Here is a 19,686-nt window from a genome sequence, read left to right on the forward strand (position 1 = left end):
CTCATATTAGATCAGAAATTATTTATCTCTTTAATTCTCCATTTTGTGTCTAAACATTTTTATTAATGTTCAATATTTAATTGATATTAATATTTTACTTCAAAATTAAATTGTAAAAAATTACATCATATTATATGTAATTGCATGATATTAATTAGATGTAACATAGATTTTTACTTTATGTTCATATATTGTACATAAATTTTATATTTGGGGTCACTTTTTTATGTAAACCTGTAACAAAAATAAAAATAATTGGCACTTTAAGAATAGTGTTAACTACAAAATTATCCAAATGATATGAATACAATAAACTAGAAATTAACAATAATTTATATATTGCAATAAGATAGCATTTGATCTGTCACAATTAATATGCACTTGATCACAACTAAATGCAACAAAAAATCTTGTTTGTTAGTTTATTACAACGGAATTATTAAAGAAATCAATGTTATTTGTTATATGTATAAATTTGTTATGTACATTAAATTAAACGTTTTAGTTATGAGATAATGAATTTCAGTAGATATATAAATCAAAAAAGTGATATTAAGAGTAACAATTATTGTTTTATTGATAAGACTACTATGTCATTGGTACATTTATAATCTACGGTGATGCTTATAAAATAATAGAAAACTGTTTGAACGTATGAAATACATATAAAAAAGTACAGTAATGTTCGTTTACGCTGAAGCATGTAACGTGTATAACATGAAACAAGTTAACACATTACTTCCAATTTTGGGTTAATTGCTAATTCGTATCTGATTAGCACCAGTATAAATGTGTAAGATGCAGAAGTTATTCTCCATACTATAAGAAAGCATTGTGTAAAATGATACTTCATGTCATAAACAAATGCATATCGTATATACTTACTTTTATATAAATATCGTAAGTGTTAGTACTCTAAGTCTAGTACTGCTTTAAGAATTAAATATCCTGGGCATGTAAATGCATTAAAACAGGTTTGGAGCAGTACCAGAAACATATTCACATATTTTTTGAAAAGTTTATTTATCCTAAGAGATATACAAAACAAACATTTCTTTTATAACTGTTATAATTCCCCTATAATAATACAGAAAATTCTGTCGTAATTTTCAATATCTGTTTTTATTATTTATCTCCATCAAATGGATACCTTCGTATCAGTACAATTCATTTTAACCAGCTATGTTAAAATTATGCACATCTGCAAATCAGTATTAAAATATTACAATTTCATATTTTACAGTATTCGTCCTCTAGCTCCCTCTAAAACAGGTTTTTGCTTATATAATCATACAATTATCCGTTACATGACAATGTGCAGGGGAGATGAAAAGCTTTGTCGAAAAGTAGTGGTTACCTGCTGAGCCAAATCAAGGTGCAAGTCAGTCTGACTGTAACAAAGCCTCTTGTATATTCGTTTTGCATACCAATCTTGGCCACGAAATTCACATCTGCATTACCTAGCCTGTTTTTTTGGTATGCTTCTTACACAGTTGGCTCTAATCTCAATGATTAAGATCTGTACATACTAGGATCTAGGAATGTTAATATTACAAGAAACCACAATAATTTATTATAATACAGCCTGCTGTACACCAGATGACTCGAGGCAGTACAAGACACGCCCTATCTTACTTTCTTAAACAATGAACGGAATCACATGATTCTGAAAGGATTTAACATACTTCCTTTATTGGAAAAATGAATATGAGAGGGAGGATGACGATGGTAAGGGCAGGGACTACTTGAATCAGCTAAAACTCAAAATACAATTCTAGTTTGGTCTGTCTTTAACGACTGTCAATTGATTTCGATAAGAAAAATTCATTACTTTATATAATTATAAAAAATTGAGATTATAATAATTCTTAAGACAACATAAAAGCAAAATTTGTATCAATTTTATAAATCAAATCGGATGATGGTATCGATCCTTAGCTTTCTTATGAATAGAAATTATTCGTTTTATATATGGTTATAGGACTTTGAAATACCACTGCTCCATGGCTGGGTTTTATCGTCCCAATTTTTGATTTAGAAAAGTTGTGAATTAGATATTTATTTAGATTCCAATTACTTATAAGCTATAAGGCTCAATCTCCTGGTTTAGAATACATTGTTAGTGGAAACTATCACATGTTGACGCAGATGTAGAATCGAAGTTGCATTAAAATATACTTATCCTAATACTTACAACTATACGACACGTACTTAAATCAATTACATTCATACAAAGCAGCCCCATGCCCCACCTGCGACAGATTTGATTTAAAGAAATGTTCTGTACAAAGATATACAATAAGTCTTCTTACAACTGGCAACGAATGAACTGAACTGATAAATATCAAACTATATCGAGTGATACCGCCCAACTATGGAGCCGCCGTATCCTGTTTTACGATTTGTAACTACGTTAGCTTTTAACATAGTCTGGAGACAATGTCAACAATGATTGAGCCCCTGCGCCTTCCACCTGATAGAAAGTGGGCACCATATCTTTCCATTCTGCTATCCTACGCCATTTTACATGATACTATCAATATGTTAAAATACAAATGTCACTCATTCTATCTTCTCTCGTACCTCTCTCATACATACAATTTTAAAATAATTATTATAATCGCGGGTATTTTAATTATTATTGTAAATAATCGGGGACTGGTGATTAGTTATTTGTTTTCCTAGTGATGTAAGTACGCTCACGCTAAGGTCAATGGTACGTACAGTAGGTGAGGTATGCTTTCAGGATCAAGGACACGGGGTGATAGATGAAATTTTGTCGTGTATCCGCTATTCATCATCTTCTTTATACTCTTCTTCACTGTCACTTTTTATAGTATTCACGGGATTTGCTACCACGGGTGCACCATCTTTCATTTTCTTTTTGTACGCAGTCATTTCCTAGATAATATACAAAGTAATTAACATATATAATTTATAAAAAAAAACATTAGAAAACCTTTTAATACAATTAATTACATTTAAATTTGGTACTCGATAGTTTACAGTAAGACAAGTTTAAAACAAAGAGGCATAAAGTAATATTTATGTATACATACCCTTTCATATCGAGCCTTGTCTTGTTCTGCCATAGCCTCATATTTCGATTTGGTTTCAGGATCTGCATCTGACCATTTCTTGCCAAGTTCCTTAGCAATGTCACCTACACCGAACTCGGGATTTAGCATTTTCACTTTTCCACGTTCATCATTGCAGAACCAGAAGAAAGCAGATCTAGATAAATCATTTTTACAGTATTTAAGAATAATTAAACATTATTTGAAAATATATTTTATTATATTATTAGAAATATTTTATTTTAACGTGTTTACTTACAAAGATCTTTTAGGAGCATTATGATCTTTGATGTGTTTACGTTTCTTGCCTCTGCCTTTACTTTCGCCTTTTGGTGGTGTATAGTTCTGCATTTCTGCGTCGTATCTCTTCTTATCCTTTTCTGCCATTTCATGGAAACGTTTCTTTTCTTTGTCTGACATCGTCTATAATCATAAAGTACATAATACTAATGTTAAACTAAAGTCTAAACTTACAGAAAATAGTAATAGTTACTACATTTTATTATTTAATGATCTTTAATGCGCAATACAATGAAGATGTAACAGCTCATAGTTATTTATACATAAACTTAAAAATATTAATTAAAAAAAAGAAATTAAAAATATTTAATCGTTATATTCAAAAGAGTGCAATAAAAAATATTGCGTTATAATCATATTAAATAGCAAATATCAAAAAGCCAAATATATTTTTATTATCTTTGTTGAGACAGGAACTGCTTACATAATTGATTATCTTCGGGTATCGGGAATTGGTAGTGTAGTAGTAGAGTTGTAATAAACGAAGAGGGAGTTGGTTTTCATGTACGGTGAGTCAAGGAGACCGGAGAGGGTGAGCCCCGGGTTTGGGAGAATTGGTCGATAAGGACAGGGTTGAAACGTACATGCAATCTAAAAATGGTTTCAAAAATTCATCTTACTCTGTATCATACTCAAAAGCATAAATCTTGTTCAATAAAGAAATATATAATAATTATCAAAGAATTTAATTCATATGACAAATAAGGACAATATCATAGACTGGAGCAAAAGTCAGTGTATAGAACAAAATAAATTATATGTATTAATATTTACATTTTTCAAAATAAACAACATACTCTGATCTAATAAGTACAAAATCATTATATGAAACAAGTAATTGTTAATGAATAAATAAATCGAAAAGAAAAATTCATTTTCAAATGCGACAATATGAAAGAGAAATTATTTAATTACTTTGCTTATAGGTTATTTTATTGTCCCTTTCAAGAAATGTAATAAAATATATTTGGGAACGAAACATTCCATGGAATGTCGCTCTATAAGTTTGCAGCTGCTAAGACATTTTACCAAGATAACCGGAAGGTCAACGTCTTTAATCCTTCTAAAGACCATGTGGTCTGGAGTCCATAAGAAAAGTGCGCAGAAAGTGTCTCCCTTTTCAAGGGGTGGGATAGCCAGATGTTAGAGTGACACCTGTTCATAATGACGTTCTTTCACAATTTCAAGTTCTTTCGCCGAAAAATGTCTGAATTTGTTCACCCGTCTTGAAATTCGTAATATATGCCCCTTATGTTAAAATATTTCAGTTATCATGTGTCAACTAATCGACCTGAAATTTTCAATTGCTATTTTTCCATGCATTTAAAAATAACATCAATATAATATAGTAGAACATCTATAATTCGCACACAGATTAACAGAACCTTCGAATATAAAAACCATCTAAGAGAATTATGACGAAAATGATACAAGGAAGTGATTTACAGACAACAAAATGGTTGATGATGATATTACTAAACGAATGAAGAAAAGTTACAGCAGATGTGAACAAACGGATAATGAAGAATATATTTCTGAAAATAATATCTCCAGTCATTTACTGCTTTGTAAGCAGACTATCTTAGATGATATATAGCACAAAGAGTTAACAGTTCCACTAAATCAGAGTTAGATCTAGAAGTCTGAGAAAATAAAATGTTTTTATTATATCATTTTATTTTGTTATACACAAAATGTATTAAAATAACTAATCTTTCTTTGCTTTAAGATGAAGTCGTTCGATTATCCGAACATCCTGTTTCCAGACTAAATTGGATAATCTCAAGGTTCAACTATATGATCGTATTATACAGTCCTTTGATCTTTACCACAGCGTTTCAAGAATTATCGACGTTTTCTAATTTGTTTCCCTCTATACATAAAATAATCTTTCTTTTTATGTATAGTTTTCTTTACGAGTTATAACCAATTTTGTTCACAATAAATAAGCATGAATATTTATCAAAATTAGAATTACATGTACTGTTATCGTTTTTATTCCGTTATAAACATTTTCCATACAGTGATCCCCGTGTTAAGACAAACCACACAATCAAAGGAATTATTACTGTTTACCTGCAAGAGAAAAAAAAGATAACAATATTTGTAACTCTAAACTCGACAGCCATTCTCACCAAAATCTATCGCAAAAAACTGTAACTCGGAAAAGAAACGTTATCAGATTCGTGTTCGAATAACTCCCTTTATCCTTACAATGAATTTAAAGCTCGACCATGTATTTTAAAAACGTCCTGTACAAACAACCAGTTATTGAAACAATATAAAGAATTGAAACATTTATGGAGGATACATGTGTGACTGGTATGGCATTAGCCTTCGACATGCAGCTTATTATACATAAGGAACAAATTCTATGGAACGACTTCTTGTTGTAAACCGGTCCCGATTCTAATTCCACTCGTGACAGGATTATAGGTAGTAGTCAGTGCGGGTATACGATAACCGTTAATCCTAAATATTCTTGATCTGTCCACATTAAACTAGTTCCCTGACTAGAATTTAGTAAAACTTGTATGATCAGAGATCGAACGTGATTTAGGTATTGATGATGTAGAGTACATATCGCGCCTCATTGCGAATACTTCGAAGCTGCAACAATCACGATCGAACATGAATTCGATATATTAAATTTTAATCTTCAAGTATAATATAACAATTGGCGTTATTTCCTTCCTTTATTTTTTTATATAATGTTTTCTAACGCTGTTTTATGCTTTTATATTTCAAAATATTTTAGAAACATTACAAATGTTTACGAAAAAGTTTTATCTGCAGGAATTAACCTTATTGCTTTTTATTATTATTTTTATGAACATCAAGTAATTAAAATGATTTTATTAACCCTTTGGCTTCCATATAAAAATATATGAGCAAGAAATCTTTAAAGAAATCAACGTATAGTAACTTCCATATGAGGTCGGTTAACTGTAAATTACTACTTAAATTAGTTACACTTTTACTCCAGCGTAAAACGTCAGAAACCATTATTATTTCTTGGAACATATTTAACGAACTAATTACCGGAAAAATGTATTTAGAAAAGTGTACGAAGATGTTCCATTAGAAATATGTAAATTCGCTTGAGACTAACCTTTGAAATTCAATGTTGCGTACATTGGTGAAGAAGGTCATTCTATATCCTCGGAGCTTTCACTAATTTTTCTTTATGATGCTTGTATTTCTATATCGTCACAATTTTATGACCCTCAAGAATGAACATTTAAATACTTAAATAATATTCTTTCTTAAAACAATTTACGAACAGAAAACATATTTCATAAATAAAGAAACGAACTTCATTAAAAACGTAATGTAGCTCTATTGTTCGTAGAACCGATTATTCTTCTATTCTATTTACAATTTCACAATGTCGTATATAATGAGATGTTATTAGTTATTTTCAGTTCTCTACATTGAATCTAGATTACTTACAAGAGAGAAAATGGTAATAAATATTCAAGAAGAATGAATATTCTTCTTTTACAAGAAGAAAATTAATGTTTTTTTTGATAATTTGAAACTTACACCTACATTTCTAAAATTTCTAGAAATTGTTACTGAAGATTTTAAAACAATTTTTAAAACTTAAGCATGTAGGGAGAAACATTTAATCGCATTAAAAACAAAAAATTCCGACTGTGAGAGTCATATTTTGTAACTCATATTTAATGTAAAATATTATAATGGAAGGAAACTATAAAAATTAACAAAAGTATTTGATAATGACTTCTTAGATGACTATACATAATTGGGAAGCAACATTTAATACAGTAACATTTTTTATAAATACACCATTTATGTAACATGTTGGAGCTTTTAAAATATTGAATATCCCATTCAGTTGCGAAGTTATATGATTAATCAATTCATTAACTATTTTAGACAGTATATGAAATGACTAATTTTATATTAATAAAGGATTAAGATTTCTGGATAATTTAGAAGTGTAGGTCAAATACCAGAAATGAAAGAAATGTTTTTTTTAATATACTAAATGCATGTTAGATAGTATATTAAAACTCTTAAACTGCTGGAAATTTTTGAATAGATGATTTTAAACAGTATGTACTGTGATTATACGTTTACATTAACAACAAAAGAATAAAATTGTGATTGTAATTCACAACAACATTATAAATACTTGATAATAATATGTTTGCTTACTTTCCACCTCATTGCACACTTTTTGGAGAACTCTCGGAAAACAATTTTCTCCTCGGGATGTTTCTTTTTGTGTTCTTGACGACATGTTTGCACGAAGAACGCGTATGCGGTCATCCGTCCCCTTGGCTTCGAATCCTTTCCCCTCGGCATATTGTCTCGCTGTTGTAAGCTCTGAGCGTTATTTTGCTGAAGATTATTTTGTTGTTGCGTTAACTGCTGTAACTGGTGCTGTAATTGAAGAAATAAAACAAACTGTTATTGACACGACTACAATTGCCAGATATCACTTAACATCTGCATAGTATATTTCCCAAGAAATTACCGCTTTTCCTTTATATTCATTAAGTTGCTCATAACAGCTAGTAACGCCACAAAATTAAAAATGGTAACAGATTCGAAATTGCTCAATTTTAGTGACTCTCTTTTAGTTTCTATGCACCTAATTCCTTTTTCTTTTAAATCCAGTAACTTCGACTGAAAATTAAAACTTCCTGAGTACTCGATAACTATACTGAATTCTTCAAATAAATTTGACTTATTTCAATAAGTTTGAAAGAAAACTCAATTTGGCTGCATTTTTTAAGTAGTTGAATGCAATTCGATCCGTTTAAATACTTCACATTTTACTTAGATAATTCGAACGGTTTGAATATTCGGATAAAAAAAGATTTCTTTTCAACTACTCCAAATCATCATTTGAATTATTTAATAATCATCATTAATCTCTATATTTATTGTTTAATATACTTGAATAAACAAACGAATCGAATTTCTTTGGCAAGTTTTTCGATCAGATCGAATTTCTTTGGCGAGTTATTCGAACGGATCGAATTTCTTCGAAATTCGAAAGAATTAACTCTTCGAGCTATTCGAAATATCAGGTATTGGAACCGTTCTTAGCTGCAAATATACTTGTTTAAGTAATTACATTTAAACTATTCACCCCTTATCAATCACGATTCATAGTAAAGATATTTCATATCATTACATCCGCGTAAAGATGTACCTACACAATTGATACTAGTTTGATACATTATTACTATATCACGTGCGGTATATTGGCGACGCATTTTCTAGTTTTAATAAACATTATTAGAAACAAATGTTTGTATATCTAACAAAATTCTTTTTTTCACATGCAAAGCGTTGCTTTGTGAACTAAAATAATATTAGCGCATTACAGCAATGCGTGCAGATATTTTATAATACTGTATACGTGTAAATTTGTACTAGATTGTGTATGCAGAAGATAGTTTGCTAAATTATATGTACCTCTGATTCGTGTAAGTTTATAGATTATACATTTTGTTAAATAAATTGTTAATTCAAATCTAGGAGTCTTTTTAGTCAGTAATATACATACTACACATACATATCTTAATATCTTATTCTAGTATAATTACTGCAATTGGTACAACATTACCCTCGTACTAATTAAGACGTAAATACTTATCGCGTAAAAGATTTTTTATCAATATTATTTATCACAGAATAAGCATTGTGCAAGAACTCTATAATTAATATCATACTGCATTCTAGTTTTGAATACACGTAGTGTGAGAGTTTTACGATTGCAATTTTCATTTAATTGTTAGGTTAAAATTTTTAAATCATGTCCAATTAATCCTTTGCAGAAAAAACTACTTCTTCTAATATATAATTACCATAATTGACATACAAGAATAAATCTAGAACAAGATAAATATATATAAATATATTTTAATAAATAAATATACATATTTATCAATACTTTTAAAAAGAAAAACGTTGGTGATAAATCATATTAACATTTCTACACTATAATTGTTATTAAACTTTTTATAAAAATAGAAATAATAAAGGATACCATAAAATTTTGTCATCTGATATTAGGGGTATAATTTTTTTAAAAACTATACCATGAAAAAATAAAAAATTAGAATTTCTATTAATATGGAAATATGGGTAATTACGAAAAAATCGAACTTTTTAGAACATCAATAATGTTAACAATCAGTAACAATACATAAACATTGTTAGAATGCATTGGAAATCAATTTCATCATCTCGATGAAGATAAAATTATTTTTTGATTGCATGTTACTATGTGTGGCTAACAAACATTTACCGATATGATCGCATAGAGATTGGATGCCTGTATGTTCAATATAGACTTTAGTTCAACGATCAAATGCACATAATATGAATTATGACAAAAAATACAAAAGACACTCAATTAAAAAAAAATCTTTACAGAAAAGAGACAAATATTTGCACATTTCAAATGTGTAGATCCATTAGAGATAGTTGTAAAATTAATATTTGCATTTGTTAAATGGATTCCTATTGATATCATATTTCCAATTATATCCACGGAACAAGATAAAAGATTCCATTATGTTCTATTTTATATAGAGTTATATGTAACGTGCACTTAAGCGACTATCTTCAAATACTATTCTTTGCCACATTGTATATTATGTAAGAATTAAAAGTCGTGTTATGTACGAAAATTTCTCAAAATTTAATTCTATTCATATTATTTGATAATCTATATTATTTTCAGAATTTAATTATAATATACATTCACTTCCATTCCAACTTTTATTAATTGTTTTCTCTTTACGATAAATCAACAATGGTCAAAAGTTTTAGAAATTTGTTTGCCAATTAATTTATTTCTTCATATCTTCTCTTAAAATTTTGTTAGAAGAAATAAAAACATAATTTGTGTCATGAATTTTAATTTAAAAAATTATATCAAATACTTAATCAACCATTTACGGTTAATTGCTTTGTATTATTCTTTCGTAAATGTAAATAATAGAAGAAGCAAACTAACTATCTATATTAATTGTTAATGTGTATAATAAAGCGCTTCATCTGCTTCGATTTGAAAGGATAAAGTAGTTTTATCTAAAAATTTGTATCAGAGTATCTTATAAGATGATAACAATACAGTATAATCGATTTTAATCGTTGACGGAATTTTATGCGTATTAATAATACACATATATCGGATGAAATTCTTTCATAATCTATAAAATATTATAGGTACATTCCCGAAAATTTAACAATTCAGATTAAACATACTAACAATAACAAAATAATATGAAACATTATCAAAATAAAATATTCATATGACAATATATGTATTTTATAAAAGATTGACTGTAGTTATATTATTAATCATTGTCACATTAATTTTTAAAAGTAACTTTAATTCCGAAAAATTCATAACTTTTAGGTTTCCCTTTATATACCGAATAGAAATATGTATCATACTTAATCCTTTTCAAAATCAACTGAAATGATGTGTTTGCCCTTGACATAATGCTGTAAAAAGAAATACATATATGTACGTATACAGAAATAGCTGTAACGCATGGTTAACTTCTATAAACGTTTACTACATTTATTTTGTACCTGAAATGTATAAAAACGTTCTTCAAAATTGTTCAAAAATAGTTAAAAGTTACAAAATGATATTGACGAGTTTATAATACATTGAGATGCTCTAGTACTATAAAACTCATTGAAATGTAAATAATATGACAATACTTATGCATGCGTGATAGTCATAACGGCAAAAATACAATATACTTATGTAAAGTATCTTCATTTAAAACAAGTTTGATTTTAGTTGTATCTTCAGTTTCCAATATGATCTCGTCTCAATGATTCGATCTCAAAATTGATAATAAATACAGTACTAATAATTCTAAAATTTTAACAACTTTCTATAAAATTTGGTTAGTATATAGTCTACATTTCGACAAATTTAACATGTTTGTGATATTCAATATGCAAAGTAACTATATTTAGAAAATCTAGTTTTAGATTTTTGTTATATAGAAACCGGATTATCATTCCTAATTAATATTTTATTTTGTAGTGATTTAACTATCATTAGTAATTGAACAATTTTAACAACTCCTCCACGTGTTTACATTTCATTCAACAATACGTATCAAATAAATGATTCAAAACAAAATTCAAACTCTAAATTTATACTGGATATGTTTATATGTACAATATTAAAAATAATATAGTTTTTTATCAAATCGATATATCACATATTCCATCCACAAATGTATTCAAAACTTTATCATATTACAAATAACAAATTAAGATAAAATTATAACTTATTAGAAAATTGTAGTAATCATTAAAAGTTACAAAAAAGATACATATTTTTAACATGTTTAAAAGTATATATGAAATGTGTTTATTTTATCAATTTCCTTACCAAGTTGTACCAGTGAAACAATTTGAAAAAGAAGAGAAGATACAATAACCTTCCTGTAAACCACAATTAAAGTGGAACTTATCACTCGTACTGTAAAACAGAAACGACTCTGGAAAAGATGAGTGACATATTACAAACAATTTTATAGATACAAATCGAAGCAATAAACCCAGATTATTTTTGAAACATAATGACAAATATGATTTTCCTTTACCAAATGTTCAACGATCTTAAGATTGTTTTTTCTTACACGCGTGAAAGAATGTAAGCCTTCCCCTTCTTCCATTTACCTCTATCACTGTAATCTTAAATTTTCGGACCACTTTCCGACTTTCTCTCCACTTGATAGATACAGTCTTCGATCTTAACTTTCATTCGAGTCCCGCTTTTAATATTGCTCCAAATACATTTTCAATATTCTAAGATATCGTGCACTCTTTAATATTGAATAACTTGAAATTTCCAAAGAAATGATCTTTTGCAGGAAATAGATATTCCTATTATATATTCTATACTCAATGTACATGAAGTAATAAATATTTATCAAATTAATTTATATAAGTACGACAAACTTACTTAAAATGCTTGATGTATACGGTGTGCTATAAGGAATAGTTGAAAAAGTTAAGAATAAAAGTATAATATTCACGAATATTTACGTACTTCAAAAAGTACGTAATTTGATGCTATGAAGTTTTGAAATTTGTGTTGAAGTAGACGAAACACAGAACAAAATCTTCTGTATAAAACAAAAATAAAGATTACACTGTATCTCGTAATTCAAAAATAAATATTACAGGCATGTATTTCAAAAATATAAATGTATAGATTTTTGTTTTTTTATTCGGTCGATAATTTTTGCTTGCAAAGATGCAAAAAGTGTTACGACTTAAAGCAGTCAAAGTCTAGTTAGCAGAATTCTGTATACATACAAGTTGTAATCAAGATCGTCTGTTTTCAATTCCTGGATCTTAAATAATTCATATACCAATAATTAAGTTTTCCATTAGAAGATATATAGTATAGAGTCTTAACATTAAACTGTATTACTCAGTACATGAATTCTCCTTTAATTAGACTAGAACGTAAACGCAAAAGACCGAGAATTGTTAAATATAAAATGGAATTGTGAATTATTAAACTGTCGGAATTAAATTTTCAATGCAGAGACAAAATGCAACCAAATATGAAAAAGAAAGTAACTTTTAAAAAATTTAAATATATTAAATTCTAATTACTGAATGTACATTAAATTATGATCATTACATTTGTTTCTATAGAAAAGCAAAACAAAATCTAAAGTATCAATAGAAAAATAATGAAACAAGAATTAAACATTTCACCAATCAAATATTTCAATTTTTTCCACAATATTGAATATAGTTCTTACGTAAATTAATATATCTATTGATAAAAATACCATCAGAAACATGAGAAAAAGGTTTCTTATGTTTACGAATACATCGTATTCTGAATCTTTAACAAACAAAACTCCATTTCTTAACTCAACTAGAAAAAAACTTTCGAGCTTTGCCTCTATTTACGTCAAAAGGACGGACGATCACTAATCGTAATTCTTTCCTTAATTGTAAATAATTAAAATACAAATCTGAAAGAAAACATAAAATTCCACACATTGCAAATATTAGAAAAATGTTCTTTTACCACCCTTTATCAGAGAATAAAATTCTGATGATTTTTCAATGACACAAGTCAAAAAATATCAAGAAATTAATTTCTAAATTTTCCAGACGAACCGAAACAAACTATTTTCTCTTGAAATAATGTACAAATTTAAAAATTTGCATCTTTCTGTATTCAAAGCAAGCCAACAACGGTCAGGATTTTTGTTTTCGGTTATAAACGATTACAATATACGAACCACATTGGCGCAAAGTAATTTCCCAGGCTTTCAAAATACCTGAAAAATAAAATCCTTCTTTTGCCTTCAAACAGGGAAAAAAAGTTTGCCTCTTTTCATAGCAAACAGGGTGACTATTGATCGGAATTTTTGTATCTAATTATGAACGACCAAACCGCACAACCGCAAAATGAATATACCCAAACTTTCATAACCTCTGAAAAACTAAATTCTTTTTTAACAATTAATTGCCAAATTCTTAGGAACTTTGAACAAAAATTTTTGTTTTACCTTTAATTTAAAAAAAAGGATCCCTTCTTTTAGTAACATAAATACTAAATTTCTATTTCTTGATATCAGTGACTAAAACACAAAATGGAGAAAGAGTATATACTTTTTTCTTCAAACAGAAGAAAAGTATCGAAATTTTCTTTCTCTCGTCATAAAGAGTTTCTCATTTACCGAAATTTTTATTCTTAATTATGAACAGCTATAAAATATGTTAGTAAAATCAGACAAACCAATTTTTAAACCCTCAGTACCTTTGAAAAATAAATTTTTTGTCCGTTTTTTTCTAATAAAGTTATCTTCTTCTTGTATCAAGAGTGTAACAGTTGATCGAAATTTCCATTCCTAATTGTACACATCTAAAATACATCGATAAAAGGAATCAGAAGCTTCAAAAAAATAGGAAGGGAACCGGGCCCAGCGCGGCAAGAGCCACTGTACGAACGTACATACGAAGAAGGCCGCACGAAACCCGGAATCAATAGCGGACAACGGTCGGTGGGGCAAGAGACGCGAGTCAGGATGAAACGCAGACGGTAGTGCGAAAGCAGGCACCGATAGAATCGGTTATTAAGATTTTCTAAACATGACAAAAAGCCGATTAACGTCTACCAGTCTGATTGTCGTCAAGAACATTGTACACTAAATGTACAACAATAATAAAAAAAATTCTTATACAAGAACGACAACTCAATACAGAGAATCAATGAGAAATGAATATTTAAGATTTGAGATGCCGAAACATGAAATAGTATATATCATATATATCACTTTTACGTATTTTACCATCTAAAACCAAATATTGATGTAAATAGTAGCAGCCCTCCCTAAAATGACTTTTTCTGTTTACAATATTCAAACAAATTATTGTTCATCATAGTTGAGTAAAAGTACAAGAATATAAAACATTGTCATTTCAGTCGCTTAATCGCGATAGAAAGTACAATAATTGAAAAAAAACTTTTCTGTAGAAACAAATAGAAATATAACGGGATAAAATCCTAAAGTATTAAACTTCATATATCCTTATGAAAATCTTATTTATATCCAATGAAATATCGACGATCAATTGCGTGTTACCATAATTACTGTTATTACGATCGTGTTTCTTCCCTAGTTTCATGTAAAGATCGAACAAAATACTTATGCTTGGTCAGTTAGTTGAAATCCAGTAGTTCGTTATTTTCAAAATGAAAATATCATAAAAACCAGATATTCATTGCTATCATCAATGTACGTATTCAATCGAGGATACTGGAAGAATAAAACACTAGAAAAATATGTGATGCGCGTTTCGGACCAGTACTAAAAAAATCGAAAGATCTTCGGAATCTACCAAAGAAATGAAAAAGTAAACAATAATTGTAAACCCCAATGTGTTGCCAGTTAGAACTTTAAATCTAACAGTTAAAAAGCATTGCGAGATCGATTGATAAGAAACATTAAGACCGGACCAGGCTCTTCATCCAGGTGCATAAAAGAATCCCGCGCAACTAAAAGTAAGCGAAAAAATGTATATATACGTACAGGGAAAAAACAGACAAAAATAAAAGTCAGAAGCAGGCAACGACAAGAAAAGAGGAAGCATATAAAAGGGGGTCGATCGTGGTCGCAACATACCGGGGACATAACGGGGGGCGTGGACGTTTGTGTGGTAATGGGCGAGAGGTGCTGCTGCTGTTGTTGGCTCTGCAATTGCTGATGCAGGTTGTTCTGTCCGGCGTCCATAACTCCACCTGGGTACCACCACTGTACGCCAGGCGGTGGTGCGGAAGGTGTACCAGGTACACCTCCGCCTGTTCCGGGCCCCGTTCCTAATCTATAATCATAGCCTCCCCTCATGCAGGAGCCAACCGGCGTAGACGTGGAGACGGGATTCGACTGCGTGCCCGTAGTGGCTGGGTTCTGAAAGCTGGAGGCCATCTTGTAGGAGAAAAGCTGCTGGGTAGCAGCAACGGCTGCAGTACTCCTAACGATATCCTGATGATGCTGTTGCTGTTGTGCTTGCTGTTGTTGCGATAGTTGTTGTTGTTGTTGTTGGTTCATCAGATGTTGATGTAGATTCTGTTGTTGTTGCTGTTGTTGTTCAGCCGAAACGGTGTTTAAACCAGAAGACCACCAGGCGGTACCACCGGAGGCATCCTCGCGGCTTCCTGGGCTCGGTGTGCCCCAGCCACCGGCTACGCGGTGGTGTTCCGACATATCGTACACGCGGCGGTCTGTCTGTCACTTCGGCCTCGTTTACTGAATCGTCCCTCCAACAACGAAAAGAAGGACGCACGAAGAATTTACACGCTCACGCACTCACCCACACATACGCTCCTCTGCTCCCTCATACAAGCATACAACCACACACGCGCGCGCATACACACTACTCACTCACTCTCTCTCACTCACACACCACTCACTCACTCACACACACACTCACACACACACAGCGCGCGCGTACGCACGCACGCACTTGCTTGCTCGCTCGCTCTCACGAGAAGATGTACATACACAATCACACGTACCCTCACATTCGTACGGAGTCTTGTTCGTAGCCGTCGTGTACGCGACACGCACCGCACGCGCTACTGTGCTCTCTCACTGTCGTCACACCACGTTTCTCTTGTCCAGCCGGCACACTACACGATCACTACTAGTACTCCCGGTTGCACAGGCGGCTTCGTACACGCTTTTTCCACGTTGTATAGGAGAAGGTCCTCGTGAATACGTACGTTATACTTGGGATGCGGTCTACTCGACGCTACGCTCAACCGTTCGTTAGCTCCGTGAGTAGGTACGGCGGGTAGAGGAGGAGGGCGGGCGGGTGGGTAGGGGAGGGCGCTCTCTCTCCCCTTCTAGCTCTTTCTTTTTCCCTCTGTCTCCCCACCATCGACAGATACAGTGCGTCTCTCCGTCTCTCTTCTTCCCTCCCCTAAGTACTCATGGAGCCTTTCATTCGAGAAACAGCGTTTCTTCTCAGTTGTACCGATAAAAGTGTTAGGCATAAGAATGTATCCTCATTCATTTACGCATTCACTGTCGGTTTTTTTTTACGCAGAAATCATATATATCGCCGTTTTCTTCTTCGGAAACGTGACGTCTTTTCTACTTGCTTGTACACACGTCGCTAATTACGCACTCTATGCGACACCACGCGCCCGTAGAGACGCAATGCTTCTTTACGTGTACATATGCACACCGACGCTGGCTGATGCACAGTGGTAGTGGAACGCGTAATAGCTTTTTCACATGGAGAAGCTTACGCGCGGATTGCTTCTCTCGCCACCGACTCTACACGCGATACCGCACACACAGAGGGCGAAGCTGGCGAGGACGGGCTGGCTGGACGCTTGTACATTCTCTCTTTCTCTTTCTCCAACTCGATCCCCTTCCACTCGGCCCGAAGTCTCACTCGCTACTTGTCTGTTTGTCTCTTTCTCCGCGTTCCTCTATCCTTGTTCCACTCGCACGAGCTTAGCCTTCCTTCCAGCGGACGCCGGCGAACTCGTACAGCGTTGCCAAGCCACGCTTTCACCCGCCCGCTCACAAAGGAAAACCCGAGCACGCCAACCAATCGAACTACATTACAGTCATGGTGGGGATGGCGGGAGACTACCACTACTGACATCGAGGCAACGTCGCTTTCTCTCTTCCGTTCGTAGAGAATTCGAGAGCCATGGCTCGTAGTCTCTGGTAAGGTAGAGGGGCAAACGACTGCAAACCCTTCTCTACCCTTGAAACTCGAGGTCAACTTTTAGGCAGAGAAAGAGAGCGAAAGGGAGAGGAAGATACACCAACTCTGACTTGTCGCCGTGCGCTCTTTCTTCTCGCGCCTTTTTTTACCCTTCTTAGTTTCGTTACACTGCTACGGCCACTGGAATTTGCTCCACATTGGCACTTCCTGCTTTTCGCGCACCCTTTTTCCTGCGTGTCAAGTCGGCTTTACCGACTGAAGAACTCTTACTCCATGTTACTTGTCAGTCGATACGGAAGAACTTTTAAATTTGGGAAAGAAAAGTTGTGAAAAAATTCTCAGTAAATTCGTTTCAATTCAACAAAATTATACTTTCATACTATAAGTACACCAATTAGAAACAAAATATACATATATATATGCATGTAAAAAATATTGTATCAGCATCTACACACCCTCGTTATTCAATAATCCATTTCTCGTTAATATATTTTTCTGTATAATTTTTATTCTCTTCTGGAAAGTTATTAAATTGATGAGTTTTGTAAATTTTTGCTTTATGTAGATTTTCTATTATTGGTTAAATAAATATGCTTTTCGATGTTACAAAATGTTTTATCATTAGTTCATTTTGTAATAATTTGTACCGTACTTTATATTAAAATATGTGTTTTCATAATAATAGTTATTTTGGCCAATGCACAATAAATATACCGTTCGTATTAGATAAATCCACATATTATCTTAATTCTTCTCAAATTTTAAAAACGATACAAAACTAACATCATCGAGTCGTATTTCTCTGTGAATATAGTTATTATATTATTATGATATAAAGTAAACGTATCATTAAGTAAAATTACTCTTATCCTACATTTCATAACAAATATTGTTATATTTCTGCTTCATAAAGCGCAACATAAGTTAACTTAAGTCGAAAATGAATTTTAGTATTTTGTAGGAAATATAATTTCTAGTGCATACTCCATAAAAATTTCTGATTAATATAAGAAGAGAGGTCTATTAATACTAATGAAATCTATTAATATGAAAACATATCGTGGGAACAATCAACGTGTATATTGCCGGGTTATACATTAAACTGAACTCCACAAGAAATTTCTAATGTGTAAGAAACAACGTGAAATCCTGCAACCTTTCGAAGTTCCGATTTTTTAAAATCACGCATGGACAAGACAAAATGAAAATGTATATCATAGGATTTGTACATCGGCTTCCTTTCTTCCCACTCAACCCCCAATCAAGAGGCGGGTGAGTCGGAGGTAACCCGGCGAATCGAGAGAGAGGAGAAGAGAACCGGGTCCGGGTCAATAAGACGCGTGAGTGAGTGAAACAGAGATGGAACGAGAGTGAGAAACGGAGGGAGCGAGCAAGCAAGCAAGCACACGAGAGAAAGAGAGAGGTACAGCGACCGCGCATTCCCAGGGCTAGGCAACGTAACGAACGAACGAATGCAAGAAGGGGCACCATGGTGAACAAGGGAAATGGTGGAATGGCAAGAAAAAGAGAGGCACTGATGACGAAAGGAGGGAGAAAGAGAGTGAGAAAAAGAAACATACGACGAAAGAGAAAAGGCACAGCAGGCAACGAGAGCCCTGGCTTCAAATTCTCCGGCTCGTGTTGGCACCGCGATGTTCGCTCGAGCGAAGCGAGCCGATTCCCACCGAAACGAACCGATCTCCCGCGAAACACGCGATTCCGAAAGTCTGTCAGTGTGAGAACTAACTATATAAATGATTCGATGAGATTAGAAGTCGAGATTAGAAAATGATAATTATTTTTATAAAGCAAACAATCTGTTTTATGCAGTTTTTGTGAACTTTAGATTTTTGAATACTCAGTAAAAAAAAATTTGTATATTTTCTGGGAAATGTAAGAAATTATAAATACATAAATTTTAAAAGCTACTAACGACATTTTCGACAACAACCGTTGTTTTTGTGGAAAATACGTCAATTGAAAACATTTTTTTAATAATATTAAGTATGGAAGTATAAATGTACACATTTCACACGTATAAACTAACATTTGTATTTCAATTTGG

General features: G+C 32.0%; 1 protein-coding gene across 1 annotated transcript; it reads right to left on the minus strand.

Moving 5' to 3' along the window:
* Positions 1-1,103: 1,103 nt before the first annotated feature.
* LOC143155311 (high mobility group protein DSP1) lies at positions 1,104-17,832 on the minus strand. Its single transcript, XM_076327905.1, has 5 exons — positions 15,560-17,832; positions 7,563-7,790; positions 3,337-3,500; positions 3,060-3,234; positions 1,104-2,901 (listed from the first exon to the last, which is right to left on the minus strand). The coding sequence occupies exons 1-5, from the start codon at positions 16,139-16,141 to the stop codon at positions 2,791-2,793; spliced, it is 1,260 nt and encodes a 419-aa protein (XP_076184020.1). The 5' UTR covers positions 16,142-17,832; the 3' UTR covers positions 1,104-2,790.
* Between the last annotated feature and the right edge of the window lie 1,854 nt (positions 17,833-19,686).

This window comes from Ptiloglossa arizonensis, chromosome 2 (assembly GCF_051014685.1).
Source record: "Ptiloglossa arizonensis isolate GNS036 chromosome 2, iyPtiAriz1_principal, whole genome shotgun sequence".
NCBI lineage: Eukaryota > Metazoa > Arthropoda > Insecta > Hymenoptera > Colletidae > Ptiloglossa > Ptiloglossa arizonensis.

Bases quoted from the DNA above. Each gene is read 5' to 3' on its own strand.
- LOC143155311 (XM_076327905.1), bottom strand. From the start codon at position 16,141: ATGTCGGAACACCACCGCGTAGCCGGTGGCTGGGGCACACCGAGCCCA. The intron at 3,501-7,562 runs GTAAGCAAACAT...TTATGATTATAG, and splicing joins AGTGTGCAATGAGGTGGAAA to ACGATGTCAGACAAAGAAAA. The intron at 2,902-3,059 runs GTATGTATACAT...TATATTATCTAG, and splicing joins ACAAGGCTCGATATGAAAGG to GAAATGACTGCGTACAAAAA.